The sequence below is a fragment of the Gymnoscopelus microlampas genome, assembly GCF_963454915.1.
Source record: "Gymnoscopelus microlampas genome assembly, chromosome: 9".
In the NCBI taxonomy this organism is placed as follows: Eukaryota; Metazoa; Chordata; class Actinopteri; order Myctophiformes; family Myctophidae; genus Gymnoscopelus; species Gymnoscopelus microlampas.
In genome coordinates, this window is record NC_139946.1 from 8,841,249 (window position 1) to 8,857,429 (window position 16,181).

The 16,181-nt window shown below is 41.5% G+C and overlaps 1 protein-coding gene across 1 annotated transcript in view; it reads right to left on the bottom strand.

The window, feature by feature from the left end:
* qsox1 (quiescin Q6 sulfhydryl oxidase 1) overlaps positions 1 to 14,936 on the bottom strand; it is a 48,760-nt gene extending 33,824 nt beyond the window's left edge. Inside the window, exons 1-8 of the mRNA XM_084067299.1 lie at positions 14,434 to 14,936; positions 11,159 to 11,259; positions 9,805 to 9,853; positions 8,818 to 8,920; positions 6,796 to 6,886; positions 5,865 to 6,010; positions 3,417 to 3,551; positions 3,153 to 3,282 (exon numbers count right to left, since the gene is read on the bottom strand). Of these exons, the coding sequence (XP_083923425.1) occupies positions 3,153 to 3,282; positions 3,417 to 3,551; positions 5,865 to 6,010; positions 6,796 to 6,886; positions 8,818 to 8,920; positions 9,805 to 9,853; positions 11,159 to 11,259; positions 14,434 to 14,737 (1,059 nt within the window). The 5' untranslated portion in view covers positions 14,738 to 14,936. The remainder of the gene's footprint in view (positions 1 to 3,152; positions 3,283 to 3,416; positions 3,552 to 5,864; positions 6,011 to 6,795; positions 6,887 to 8,817; positions 8,921 to 9,804; positions 9,854 to 11,158; positions 11,260 to 14,433) is intronic.
* Between the last annotated feature and the right edge of the window lie 1,245 nt (positions 14,937 to 16,181).

Genomic DNA, 16,181 nt, shown 5'->3' on the forward strand with positions numbered 1-16,181 from the left:
GTGTGTGTGTGTGTGTGTGTGTGTGTGTGTGTGTGTGTGTGTGTGTGTGTGTGTGTGTGTGTGTGTGTGTGTGTGTGCGTGCGTGCGTGCGTGCGTGCGTGCGTGCGTGCGTGCGTGCGTGCGTGCGTGCGTGCGTGCGTGTGTGTGTGTATTCATGTCTGCGGTGAAGAAGAACTTCATGTGTATCTATCAAACAGTGGAGTCAATTAACGAAAGAACAAAACAAAACAGAAAAATCCCATTCAGAATAAATTATTTGAAAACGCTATATATTATGAAGAGTGAACTCCCAGTCACAGAACTAACTACCGCAAACACCCACTAAACCCCATTGTGTGTGGCCTCACAGCCATTCTGCTGTCTTACTCTCCATCTAGTGGTGAAAGGTTATAACTGCATTTATCACACATCCAGCATTTACGGTATTTGCCCAGTGGGTGAGGGGACCGATAAAAGGACGAGCGAGTGATAAGGGCTGATACGGCAGTAGCTGACAATCAGTGCATGCTATTAAAGTGACACGTCAAGAAACTCATGGGCAACCGGCGATGTTGCTAGGTCAATTTAGTGAGTCAACATGGACAAGACCAAAGAGCTGATTGTGGACTACAGGAAACCATACGGAGTGGAGAGGGTCAAAGACTTCAAATTCCTCTGCATCCACATCACTGACAAACTCACCAACCATGTGGAAGTCACAGCAGCGCCTCTATTATCTCAGGAGACTAGAACAGTGGTTCCCAAACCGTTTAACTCGAGACCCAAAAGAGAAACGTTTTAATTGGGGGGTGCGCATACCCCCTACGGGGCGCATATCCCCCCACGGGTATGGACTAGCATATATATTTTTTTGAATGTAGGAAATGGAAAAAAGGAGAGATTTCCTTGTGACCCACAAAAAATGGGTCCGCGACCCAAAGATGAGTCCCGACCCACTGTTTGGGAAACAGTGCACTAGAGGTCTGACACATTCTCACATCTAAAGACAATAAAGCCCTCATGTATCATTGGTACGTAGAAAGCAGCGCAGATCCAAGTGCAGGAATCATCTCATGACGGAGCTCACGTGTGATTTATCAAGTGCTTGCATCCTGACAATCGCTGCGTAAGAATGGTCGAGTGTTGATAAATCTGGTGGCTGAAAACGATTGTCATTTAAATATCCCGCCCTTGTTTCAGAGGCCTCGCCCCTCGAGTTTTGGCGACACGTTACGGCCAAGAAAGTCTGAAAGCCAATAAGAAAGAGCAAATACTCAGACGTAGAAAAGTTACCCCACCAGTCATATCCGCATCCTCACACACACATAATATGTGTGTGTGTGCATAACGCTGTGTATGCAAATATTATTTGCATACACAGCGTTGTCTGTTTCCCGTACGGCATCCGTTATTGAATACATAGCCTACCTGCCAATCATAACGTTATAGCGATGAATGAGGTCTCCCTTGTACGGTCCCCAGTTGGGTCCATGACTCATGGCGCTGTGTCGCAATAATATTATCGCAATATTGTGCACAACCCCACAGGCCAGAATAATGTCTGGCATGAGTCCCTCCCTCCCGCTGATCCAAGCAGTGAAGCCGCATTCAACCGTGGCCTGGCTGTTCATATTTTGGCACAGTGTAATCTGGGCACACTGTGGACCTGCTGCACTCCTGTCTTTTGTATGCTACTGTTCACCAGTGGGATTATCAGGTATTCCATGAGGGAATAATCTTTGTCAACTAGAACATGAATCACACCAAAAATGCTTGTCATGATTGGAAATTTGCTGCTGTTTTGTAAAATGAAATTCCTCCCTCGCGCTCCCCCCTCAGATCTGAATGACTGTTAAAGTTCTTGTTTTACTGATTAAGCATCTAACCTAATATGATATTTAATTCCTTGATTTTAAATGCTTGCATAGGGTCTGTAACTTGCAGTTATGTCTGGCACTGGTCCTATGAAAAGCATTTCTCACAAAGCTAAATTAATATTCTCCAAATAAACAACGCTTGCGGACACAAAAAGATTACTGCATGGAGCTGCCAGAGATGGACGTGGTTCGCTTTGGGTCTGAGCGGACATAAAATAGACCCTGAGCAGACGTCCCCTAGGAGTTTCACACCACACTCTGTTCGTATCTGTCCATAAGAATTGTCTATTCAATTAGGCTAGTAGGCTATAATATGCTGAATACACTGGACTATAAAAGGCAAAAGTCTGCAGACATTCTGCTGAACTTCGCCTCAATGTAATGCATGTGTCTGATCCCTGTTTCATGCACTATAATACTCTGTGGATGAACTTCACAAGAGCATGTGCCAATGCTAAAGACTTCTGATAATATTAAACATGTTCGATTTTATTGGAATGTCAAGATGAGAAAAAGACTCACTTAAGACAGCTTGGACTGAGTTTTATGACTGCCTTAACAAATGGGAGTACGCCTCAACTGACGCATACAGTACAGTAATAAAATGGCAATGCCCTGGATGTTTTTTAGTGATGATTCTTTTGTTTATTTCTATGATTTCAATGCAGAATTGTTGTTCTAAATGTAGAATCATCGGTGCGAAATAGGGTGCATCACCTGAACGCATCGATAGTGAGTTTACTGTGCAATTTCTGATTTGAAGGTATCATACAGGAAATGTAGGAGGCGTACCTAGCAACATCACTGGGTTACAGGTAAGTGATGAGCACATTATCGCCCTCTGTAATGAACCCTGGGAGAAGACACAATACCTGTGTGCCTATACATTATATAATCCTGTTGAATGACTACAATGACTACATGTGAGACTCTTGTCATGTCATTCCCCATACACAGAAAAATACTGCTTTTAACTCTGTGAGTATACAAATATATGGATCCATTTGATCACATTTGAACACCCTCTGAATTACAAATGGATAAATCAACAATAAGGATTTGACTGTGTACCGTCTACCGTCTGTGTAGGAACAGTGGTCACAGTTTGACGCTGGGCACATTGACTTAAGATTGACTACTAAAGACATTGTAAGTCAAACTGGATAAGAGCATCAGCTAAACTCCTCATATTTGTGTTCCTTTATATACAGTATATGATGTAATATTTTTTTGTGTGGCAATACTGTCTGTGCCTTCATTTGTAAGGATTGTTCTATTGTAGGCATGTCCTCTTACCTTGGCCAGCACAGATATGTATTGTTTGAGGGCCCTCAGCGTCTCTGCTCTGAGAGTGGGATGGGCAGCCAACTCCACACGCAGGGAGTAATGTAGGGTTGACTCCAGATCAGCCATATATACTCTAGAGCTATGCAATCATAAGCAAATAGAAATAATACTGAATGAATGAAGGAATTCATAAGCAGTAATGAGTACCATGTGATAAAGATGGCAGATAGTGAGACTTTAAACATGGAATTTCAGACACCTATTGCACTTCACCTGTTAAAAGGCCTCCATGGTTCTTCTGTGTTGTTAGTGAGCGAGTCTATGGCTACTGGCTTGGGCTTCCCCGACCGCACTACCCCTGGGAGCCTCTGGAGGGCGTAGGAGTAGAAGGTACGAGCCTCAATCTGACTGGGGGACAGAAGAGCAAACAGATTATGACAGATTAATGGTAAATCAGTGGTCATGTGTTAGAAAATAAACTGGCATGGAGCTCTGTTAGCAGTCGTATTCCAACTGGGGCACCAGAGGCTAAAAGCACTGAAGGTACAGGACAAAGGTTAGGTCAGTGCTGTGGATAAGAACCTTCATCCAACTGGCACAGAGTGTGTGCACGGCAAACAATATGGAAACCATAGAAACGGTGTGTATCCAGTGAACATGTGTTCTGTGTGCACATACAGTATAATGTGCAGACATGAATATACAGTAAAAACACATGCATGCACACACACGCACACACATGCACACGCGCGCACACAAAACACACACAAGCACACGCACATTCATGTATGTTGTGTTCGGTGGTGAGCAGATGGTGCCAGGCCTAGGTGGAAGAAAGAGATTGTGATCTCTGGCCATTTAGCGCTGCGAAAACCCTGGCAATGGAACAATAGGCATCACTGTCCCCTCTTCCTCTTTCAACTCCCCCCCCCGCACGCACGCACGCACGCACGCACGCACGCACTCACTCACACTCACACTCACACACAGACACAGACACAGACACACACACACACACACACACACACACACACACACACACACACACACACACACACACACACACACACACACACACACACTCTCTCTTTTTGTCATACCCCTCTCACGTCCTCTCTCAGTCCCTCTGACTATACCCTTTACTATGAAAGAGAGAGACAGAGCAAGAGAGGCAGAGCGAGAGAGAGAGAGAGAGAGAAAGAGAGAGAGAGAGAGAGAGAGAGAGAGAGAGAGAGAGAGAGAGAGAGATACACAAAGAGAGAGACAGAGAGAGAGACAGAGAGAGAAAGAGTCATTAAACTCAAAAAGATGGTAATAAGGACGATTGATATCGCAGGCCCAAGTTCGTGTGCAAAAGCCAGGCACTCAATTACACCTGAATGCCTGGTGGGAGTGTACAGATGTGTGGGGGAGAGCCATTCATCCTGGGAGGCCCCCAGGGGCCCGAAGGCACGCGTCAGGGTGGGCAGGGTTGGACTGAAAATGTTCACCTGGGACATGCACACATTACATGCATGACGGATGTGAGACGCCTACATACAGGCACATACACACACACGCACACATGCACGCATGTGAGCGCGCACGCACACACACACACACACACACACACACACACACACACACACACACACACACACACACACACACACACACACACACACACACACACACACACACACACACACACACACACACACACACACACACACACACACTCCTCTCTCTCTCTCTCTCTCTCTCTCTCTCTCTCTCCCAGGATCAATCAGACATTCAGCGATGATCACAGGCCATCTGTCGCCGTGTGCGGCTGGGGATTGTTTGGCAGGTGAAACCAGAAAAGTAATGCCATTGTTTTCATGCAAGAAATTAAAAAAGCTCCGCTCTGTACACTGATGGAGATGATGGGGGTTGGAAGGGGTGAGCTGAGGGGGGTATAAATAAATAAATCAGCAATAAATCATTTCCTTTTTTGCATTTGTCAACTAAAAAGAGCCCTCTTTGCATGCCAAGTTATTGAAACGCGGCAAACAAAAGCGGCATAAACGGCAGATGAATTTGCGGGGGTGAGGGCTGATCAGCGAGGCTTTATCATCATAAATAATGGGAGTGATCTTGAATCTCTGATCCCATTAAGAGGCCAGATGTTTAAAGATATCCTCATGAATGGGGTTTAGATAATCAACCTAAGACGAAGCTTTTCAAGCAGAGCTGTTGCACAGTTAAACAATGTGAACTGAAGAAGGATACAAACTCAATCACAATGCAACAACACTGACATGTTGGTATGCTGTTGAATCATCTATTTGTGCACTTTGTAGGCATACTTATTTGGGGTTTCATCTTCAAGACAGTTGTATATGGATAGGATGGAAATACAGGAAGCTGAGGGCAGGGAAATACATGCAATGCAGGTCTCTAGTCAGAATAGAATAGAAAGAAGGGGGGGGGGGCTGCGATTATGTGGCTGGCGTACTATCCGGTCATTCCATGCCTGATTTAAACTTGGGTACGCGTCACGTTGTGCACCGAACGTAGCTGATCCACAAGCTCACAACGGGCCGCACTGCGACGTGTTGTGAGCTTGTAGATGGGCTATTTTCAGCACGCGACACTGGCACGCAACTAAGTACAAATTGGGCTTATTGGTGCACCACTGACACGATGAAGTCAGACTCTAATCATCATAGTCACACCATGTTAGATCCCATTGCTACTCACACTTTCAGCCTGGTGAAGTTCCCTCCAGGATAGTAGAGATAACACGACGGGAACTCGGTCACTCCAAGTTTGGTCACCAGACCCTCCTCAGTGCTCAGAACCCTTCGCACTGCAATGTTCTCATACTGTAAGAGGTCCAGTGTTACCTGGTGAAGGTATCGTACAAGGGCGCACACGCACGCGCGCGCGCACACACACACACACACACACACACACACACACACACACACACACACACACACACGCACAGTGAAAAAAAGAAAAATGTAAAAGAATCCACAGTGGTGTAAAGTAACTAAGCATTTACTCAAGTACCGGACTCAAGTACAATTAGTAACTAAGTACATTTACTCAATACTGTACAATTTTGAGGTACTTTTACTTTACTGGAGTATTTCCTATTTTTTATACTTTTACTTTTACTCCACTACATCTCAGAGTCAAATATTGTACTTTTACTGCACAACAATTACTTGAAAACTTTAGTTTCTAGTTAATTTGAAGATTTTGATTACAAAACAAAAAAATACATTAACCACTTCAGCCCTATTTAAACTTTGGCTATTTGAAAATATGTCTATCGCGACGCGTTTAGAGCTTGCAGATCAGATCTGCTATTTGCAAAAGATTTTTTATCAATTTCATACAGTGCATATGATAACCTGTAAAACGGGACATTCTGCATAATGAGTACTTTACTTTAAATTTTCAGAGTGTTTCTACATTGCAGTATTGATACTTTTACTTAAGTACTTTTCCCACCACTGGTTTTTCACTACTGACCGGCTTATCATGTGGGCGCTATGCAATGCGAGATAATCATATCTTTCAACATTTTTCTAAGTGTCTAGTCCTTCAGCTAACCAGAAAGAATTCACATTGTAGCCAAGGCTGGAATGCAGAGGCTGGAAGGTTGTAAAGTAATGCGTACCTCTCTGCCCACATAGGAACTGGACTCTTCAAAGATCAGAGCCAGGCGTTCCACAGTGTTTGTCTCAAAGAAGCTGTCGATCTCTGCTTGGCTGTGGAGTGAAGAGAAAAGAAACGCATCACACTGGGATGGAATGGCCTTGAAAATGAAATGAACTGAGGTTCAGGAGGAAGAACGCCATGCTATACTCTTGAGCTCAATCATTGCTAGATGTTTGGATCCGATGCCGATCCCACAATTACCGATGTTGTCGATTTGTCAAAAAGTACAAAATTCCTTCTTTTTTTTTAAACATATTTTTTATTATTTTCCAGGTAGAAAATTCAAAAAGGAAAAAGACAAATACGAGAAAGACACATACACAGAAAACTAAAAACTAAAATGAAAATAAATAAAGTAAAGACAAAAAAAGAACGATTGTGTTGAGGTGGGCGTTATAACACAAGGATTAACATATTAATGAATTACATATTTTTTTTAATCAATCAAACTCAGCCTAAGAGAGAAGGTCAGATTCTCGTTGACTATTGTAGTCCAATCTTCCTTGGTAGGTAGTGTGACCTGTGCTGTAGCCATTTCAGAGTGATGGCTTTCTTACAAGCAACCAAACTGATTTTATACAGATATAAGTCCTGGCTCATGAGTTCAACAGGGATTTTTCCCAGATAAACTGTAACAAAAGAACATTCCATTTCTGTTTCAAAAATAGCTCTGATTTCTTTGATAACCTCTTGCCAATAGCTGAATTAAAGGACAGTCCCAAAAAAGTGTGTAAATGATTTGCCATCATTTTACCACATTGCCTCCAACATTGACCCTGTCTTTAACTGCCCTGTTGTAAACTTTTCTGTTTTGGGTAATAAAGTAACGTATTCTTCCAGGCGAATTCCCGCCAAGTCCTTGAGTTAGTAGTTCTTGTTTGACCTTCCCAAATACCATTCCAATCCTCCTCAGATATCTCCAGGCCCGATTCCTTCTCCCACTTCTGTTTGACTTTTATAGTTCAATTGTAATCTGTTATACGTTTGTGATATGAGGTGTTTACTATCCTTATTTTTGTACGCATTCATAATTAAATTGACCAGATTGGGTTCTGTACCCTCTATCTGTTTAATTTCCTTATTGAAATACTCCCTGACCTGGAGATATCTGAAAAAGTAATTTTTCCTAAGATTATAGGCATCTGACATTTGACTAAAGGGAAAAAAATGCACAAAATCTATTCTAATCCATTTTAAAAATTTGGATTTGATTAAAGCTTTTCAGTAGAAAATGTTAAAGTCTAGATCTACAAGCTCATAGATCCGCTATTTCGTTTTTTTTTTTCTTTTGAAGAATTTGGCTTATAATGCCATCCAGAAAAATACAAAACAAAGGACCCAACCAGCCTCTGTTTTTCAGCCTAATGTATACCATTGATCAGTTTTCCAGCCAATTCTGTAATAATTGAAGAAACTATCTCAAGTAATACAACAAGTCTTGGACTATTCTATCACACCAGAGCGAGGTGGCTGCTAGCAGAAATGCAAGGGAGGAAATACATTGCAACTGTACTACAGAAACATCCTGTTTCTGCTCCAGCAATTTCTTGAGTCTCACAATTCAAAAAAGTGTATCTTCATATTTGATATTCTGAAATGAATCATTTAGAGTGTATCTTGATATTTGATATTCTGAAATGAATCATTTAGAACAGTCTCAAGAGTGCATATCAACCCCTGTTGACGTGATGTTTCCATATTTAAAAGAGGAAGAGAAACATACATTCTAACTGAAAAGAAGCATTTTTTTAACTGGAGTTACAATCTACTTCCTGCTTCATTTTCTTCTGTTCAGCCATCACCATATAAACTAGTGTTTCTTCCATAGTATATGATTAAAGTACGTACTCCGTTCATGCAAGCATTCTTTGTGAGTGTGTGTATGAGTGTATATTATGTTTATGTGCGCGGGTCCATTTGGATCCATTTGTACTGTACACTCTCTCAGAGTGAACCAACAGTGAGGATGTGACTGTGTTACCTAGTTGGCTCCAGTGGAGGGCAGGCCGGGGGCCAGGGCTCCTCATGAGTCTCCATCTTGTCTATGATGCTCTGACGGAGGCCTCTCACCTCACGAGAAAAGCCTGGGGGAGTCAGAGGGTACCATTAGAACAATGCCGACGTATAATGGTCTGAGGCTTGTTTCTATGCAGTCAAAGTACAAGCTGGAAATGGACATCTATCTATCTATCTATCTATCTATCTATCCATCCAGACAGACAGACAGACATACAGACATAGACAGACGGACAGACAAATGATCAGATTGCGGCGAAATTAAGAGATTTTGTGATGCATTGAATTGTTTCCTAAGGCATCATAATCAAATGGAGTTGTTGTGAGGGCAGAGATTCACCCTCGTCCTTCTGTCTGTTAAGCATCTCTAACTCTAACTCTCCACAGCTGTTACTGACTGCAGGCAGTCTGAAAAGAACTGCATCAACACAGTTGTTGGACTGGATGAAATATTGGATAGAGGGATAAATGCTTGTGGATAATGTTTCAACAAGATTCTAAAGGAACTGCACACGTACATCTCTTGCTGAGCCTCTCACCTGTGCATAATACACATCACTCTCTTGGTGAAGTGACTTTCATTTGTACAGAAATGTGCTGAATTGTTGAGTATTTTATATGCATTTAGTTTTCTTGCGAAATGCGTTTAGTTTCCATGTGTAGGAGGTTGTAGAGTACAAAGAGTTTGAATGGCCATGACTCAGCTTGCTGCATATACTATAAGCCCAGCTCAGGTTGCAAAATAGGTTTTCAAAACAGAATTATAAAAGGGATTTATAGGCAATAAACCCAATAACAAATAAAGCACAATAAAACCAACAGTGAAAAAGAAAACCTAATCAAAAAAGAAAAGAAAAAAAAGGGGGGGAAGATACGCTCTTTATTGAGAAATGAGTTAAGAGTCAATAAAAAATATTAATTTGTTTAATTGCTTCCTGGTGTGAAGTATTACCTTTAAAAGCCAGTCCCGTAGAATCGCTCTTGGAGTATGCATTGAAGATCTATCAAGTTAGAAAAGTTAGAATTAAAGAGAGAGAGAGAGAGAGAGAGAGAGAGAGAGAGAGAGAGAGAGTGATAGAGTGAAAGAGGAAGAGAGAGTGGGAGAGAGGGGGAGGTGGGGGATGGGTGGCGGAGAAAGGAAGGAAGTTTGAGACAGATTAGATCAGAAGGTTGGCTACCTTCTCACATAACCCCAGAAAAAAAAGCAAAAGTCTTATTGTGTGTGTATTGGTAGGTAGGAGGGACAGGCCTCCTCTCTTCCCACCCTGACCCCCTTAAGTCCTTCTTTTAGTCCAAATGGACTGCAGCTGTAGCAGCTCCCTGGTGAATTCAAACTGAAGGAGCTCTTTCATCCGACAGAGAGAGGGAGAGCAGCCTGGGAGCGGAGAGAGAGCGAGCCGAAGTCTTTACACACAGACTATTGCTGACTAATCACTATGTGCCGAAAGTTTAAAAGACGAAGCTTTTCTGCCATGTTTGCTGCTGATCCTGCAAAAGGTGGTTCTCTCCGCTGAGAATATGGTTACTGCATCTATCTACCCTTATCCAATCTGCATTCCACTGTCATCCGCCATCACTTTCCATTCCTAGGAAGGATTGATCAAGGAGTGTTCAGTGTTATATTAAACTTAGCCTATAGAGAAGAAAAATACAGAATCGTACTCCATATCAGGCATAGTAAAAAAAAAAACGTCAGTCTCCCTAAATTGGAAGAACTTTTGTTTACTACAAAAATGAAATTCCATGCTTGTGTAATTCTGGTGGTGACACAAGCGACGCTTTCCACCCTAGCCAATGAAAAGTATGCAGATCTCATGCCAACAGAATGTTTCCCAATGCCCTGCTAACACAATGAGGCACACAGCTTGGACTGATTGGTAAACTGTTTACAAGCAACAGTATTGTTGTCAGATTATTTTGACCACAAACTGAAAGGTTTTAGACATGCTCAAATTAGCCCTGGGCCATATAACCTGGTCTCACAAACGTGACGCGAGACCAGATTATCCACTGGGATTTTGGGTTATCGTACCGTGATACTGTTTAAATATAGTCTTTTCCTGGACTTAAATGCTGCATTACAGTGAAGTGATAATGAACACAGACTGTTTTGTCATCGTATCTATATTACCAATGATAATTTCATAAAATGTTCTCGTGTAATATAGCATATATAACATATAAAAAATATTGTCACACTTACCGATATAAGTTAAAGTCTCATAAGAACTAAAAACAAGTACACAGATGCAACATGTTTAGCCACCAATCACCATCGTTCAACAATGTGACTGTTTAATGCTGACCTTTATAGTAGGGTACCCTTTGACGCCAAAGCTGGAGCAGATTCTTCTGTTTTCATCTATAGCACAGTCTATGGCTGCCAGGTCCACCGCAGGCTTCCACTCTAAGGACAAGAGAGGGAAAAGATCAGTATACTTTAACTTCTACTGTACAGCACTCAGTGGTGGAAAAGGTACTCAATTGCTTTACTTAAGTAAAAGTATCAATACTGCAATGTAGAAAGTAAGTAAAAGTCAGGAATTAAACATTTACTTGAGTGAAAGTACAAAAGTATTGGCATCAAAATGTACTTACAGTACCAAAATGCAGAATGTCCCATGTCAAGTTTTCAAAGCTTAAAAATCATTTGAGAATAGCAGATCTACAAGCTCACAATGCGTCGAATCGCGACGCATTGTGACCTTGTAGATCGGCTATTTTCAAATGGCCGAAATGTATATAGGGCTGAAGTGGTTAATGTATGTTTTCGTAATAATAATCAAAATCTACAAAGTAACTAGTAACTAAAGTTTCAAAATAAATGTAGAGGAGTAAAAGTACAATATTTGGATCCGAGATGTAGTGGACTAGAAGTAAAAGTATTGGAAATACTCAAGTAAAGTACAAATACCTAAAAAATGTACTTAAGTACAGTACTTAAGTAAATGTACTTAGTTACTTTCCACCAATGACAGCACTACATGGTTCCTTGCACAACATGCTCCAGTACCATGTGTTATGAGTATGACTAAGTGAACTGTCAATATAGCACCATGTCAATATATCAGACAAATGCATGTAATTTGGGGGCGCTGATGGCCTAGTGGTTAAGGCGCATACCACATATAGGCTCTAATGCAGCCTGACAGCGAGTCACAGGTTCGATTTCCGAGCCCGACGACCTCTGCTGCGTGTCACTGCCTGTCTCTCTCTCTCCGTTTCCCGTCACTCTAAACTGTACTATCCAATAAAGGCAGAAAAGCCCAAAACATATCTTTTTTTTTTTTAATGCACTTTCTTGCCTTGGTGAATAAAGATAATAAAGAGATTATTATTATTATCTTGTTTCTCTGTCAGGGACAGTGCACCATTAAGATCTGTATTCATAACTTTAACAATGGAAATTGTTTATCATCTTTTGCACCGTTAACCGCAGGACTCTAAAGGCCAGTTCACACCAATGCAACTCCTTGCAACTCCTTGCAACATGCAACTGCTTGCAACCATCATCCCCAATGGCAGTTGCAAGGATTTGCATTGGTGTGGACTGGCCTTAAAACTGTTTTGTTGCAAGGAGTTGTGACTAGTTGCATTGGTGCGGTCTGGCTTTAAGTATGGCAATGTCAGTCAGACGGTCAGTCCATCCAACATTTTGGTCCCAAACAGGATATCTTGGCCAGGGCCTTTCCTCTACTCTAGTGCCACCCTTAGGCCAAACTTCCTACTGTTGCACATGAACGTCTAATGGGGGGATTGTCATAAAACGTGCTGAGCACATCCATGTTCCCCAGACGATGTACTAATGTTGGTGATCCTGTGCCATTCCTGCAGTCTAGCATCACTCTTCCACAATTTCTACTTGCAACAAGATGTCTTGAAAATCCAATAGGCAGATTGCCATGAAACCTGCCCATCCAGAGGGTTTTTTGGAAACTACTGGCTGGATTGCCAATGGAATTAACTGTGTGAATTTACGAGTGGGCTGTTGTTAGATAAAATAATCATGAACGTTGTCTATAATTGGTGTCACTGGTGGAGATAACACAAAGTCCTGGCCTTACTGAGACTACATTTGATCAAACTTCCTCAAGACATCATCATGATTTCTTCATATTAATCCAACAGGTATGCGGTAAGTTGCATTCATCTCCATATTTCGGTATCTGTGCTACAGTAGTTCTAAGGCATGGACTGATTCAGGGTGCATAGAGAAATTTGACAGCAAGCCAAGAGACAGCTCTTTCCTCACTCTCATTTTGTTGTTCTCTCTCTTTCTCTCTCTCTCTCTCTCTCTCTCTCTCTCTCTCTCTCTCTCTCTCTCTCTCTCTCTCTCTCTCTCTCTCTCTCATAGGGCCGAAATGCCCCATGACCATGTCAGGCCTTCTGCCAAAAATATAAAACTGTGGCCAGTTCTATCACCCTAATTATGAGAAATCCCATTGCTCTGTGATATTTCTCTTGGCTCGGCAGCAGCGGAAGCAATTTTCAAAAAGTACTCTCATGAGATCCCATGATAAGATGGCATGATGATACATAGTAGGGTATATGGGACAGAACAGAATGTGAACTACTAAATCAGATCATATGCCCCAATAAACAGACAGCGACTACAGCCCTGTAGAATGGTAAAGTCTAGCATGGGAGACTGAGTGGAGCTGCTCTTATTGTTGACATGCATGCAGTTGATGCAGGAAACAGACATGCAGCCACAACAGTAATATCGCAAGTTCACGCTTAAAGTTGCAGGAATATTGATGACTTGTCACCTTGTAGGATGCTTTATCGTTTATGCATAACAATACTCATGCACATACCGATGCCACATATGCCTATAATAAGCTATACATAAGTTGAACATAAGATAGGCAACATAATAATAATAATATACAAGTATTACTAGGCTACTTTATAGATAGAAATCAGTTGTGGAAAAAGCACTCACATTTTTTACTTAAGTAAAATTATCAATACTGCAATGTAGAAATACTCAGTTACAAGTAAAAGTCCGGAATTCAAAATTGACTTGAGTAAAAGTACAAAAGTATTGGTATCAAAATGTACTTAAAGTAGCAAAAGTAGAAAGTACTCATTATGCAGAATGTCCCATTTCAGAAGTTTTCAAATGTATTCATGTATAAAACTCGTTTGAAAATAGCAGATCGACAAGCTCACAATGCCTTGCATTGGGACACATTGTGAGCTTGTAGATCTGCTATTTTCAAATGGCCAAAATGTATATAGGGCTGGTTAGTGCATATTTTGCAATAATAATCCAAATCTACAAGGTAACTGGTAACTAAAGTTAAAAGTACTGCAAATTGGAAATACTCCAGTAAAGTAAAAAATACCTCAGAATTCTACTTAAGAACAGTACTTTAGTAAATGTACTTAGTTACTTTACACAACTGCATATGCCTATATAAGCTATACATAAGTTGAACATATAGGCAACATAATAACAGCCAGGTATTACTAGGCTACTTTATAGACAGAAATGCACATGCCCAGTGAAATGAATGTAACTCTTAATCTTTCATGCCAGCAGGCTAAACATCATGGAAGGCTTCATCATACCAACCTTTGATGTCTCTTGCCAGACTCTTATAAACGGGAGAGAACGCAACACAGTGGCCGCACCAGGAGGCGTAGAACTCCACCACTATAGCAGCTGTGTTATTGATCAACATCTCAACATTGTCCGGGGCTAACACCACGATCTGATCCGAGGCGGAGTACAGTCCGGCCGAGGCGGTGTTGTACGGAAGGATGAAACAAAGACACAGCAAACCCGTGGATATTAATAACTCTCTTGGAATGATATGAATGCTCCCCGTATTAATAAGCCGATCGGACGTGGCACGTCGGCCGCGTCGCCGCGCCATCTTCGACTCGCTGACAGACTGTGTCCACGCACCAAGTTTCAGGCTCAGCCACTGTGTGTCAGAAAAGTGATAGAAACTTTTCTCTCTGTCTCTCTATGTCTCTCCGGCCAGCGTTCCAGCGCCCTCCCCCTGGCGGGCTTCATCAACTAGTAGTCAGCCTAGTTGATAGTGTAACAGACACGGTCATCATCATGGGGAAATAAACTTTGCATTAGACTAAGCCAGAGTGTCCGTAGGCATTGGCCCGCCTACTTTACGCTTTCAAACTAGCCATAGATCACACGACGGTCGTCTGTCACGACCGTCATCATGGATGAACTTCAACCTGGTGTTTGCACTCTCTCCATTTTTGGCCCGTACATCTACATAAACGTTCAGATTTCAAATTTAAAGTGCTTAACCCATGACCACAAATGTTAGAATTATATACGGGTCCTCAGAAGTACCCGTATGTTCCGTATTGTTCAATAAAAAACATTTTAATCCGATTGGTGGCCATTTTCTCATAGAGGTGTAATGTATCAGAGTGCAATACACCTCCCAACCGATAGGGTCACGTGGTTGAAAGCATTTGGCGAAATAACTAAGAAAATGGCCACCAATCGAATTAAAATGCTTTTTATTGAGCAATACCGAAAATACGGGTACTTCTGTGAGGCCGTAAATAATTGTAACATCCGTGGCCATGGGGTAAGCACTTTATATTTGAAATTCCAACGTTTATGTAGATGTACGGGCCATAAATAAAAAAAGTGCAAACACTAGGTTGAAGTTCATCCATGACATGTCATGTCATGTCATGATTCAAACTAATGGGAGTGGGAGAGTATGCCTAATGTATCCTAATACGTTTAAATACTACATTTATGGAGGTTTATTCATATTTATTTATTTATTTTATTGACCAAATGACCTATCCCAGTTTTTGGAAGTTAAGTGGTTAATGTATGTTTTGTAATACTAATCAAATTGAAAGGGGGAAAAAAGTAACTTGGATAATTTTCCACATAATTACCCATTCCACCTCTTAAACTGCTCTGATGTGTTTATCTAATTTTAAGAAGAACTTGTGCATGTAATTTAGGAACTTTATGACATGATTTATATATCTTTTATTACAGTTTTTCACCATTGTTAACACACAGAAAGCGCACACCCTTCACTTCATGTATCTAATCACTCAACCCAATTTTGCACTACTTCACACTCCCTTATCTGCATTAGACTCTGACTTTTCTTCTTTACACTCTGATGTCAGTTACACATCACCTTGTTGTCCAAACACTACACACAATGTTCAGTTGTTGCACACACTTCTCACGTAAAATCTCAAAGCATCATCCTACAACACACAAATATTAAAATCTCTAAACATTCAGGTCTGGTGAGCACCTATAGGGGCCTATAACACTGCCCGCCTCCTGGATGGCCTACATGACCTGTT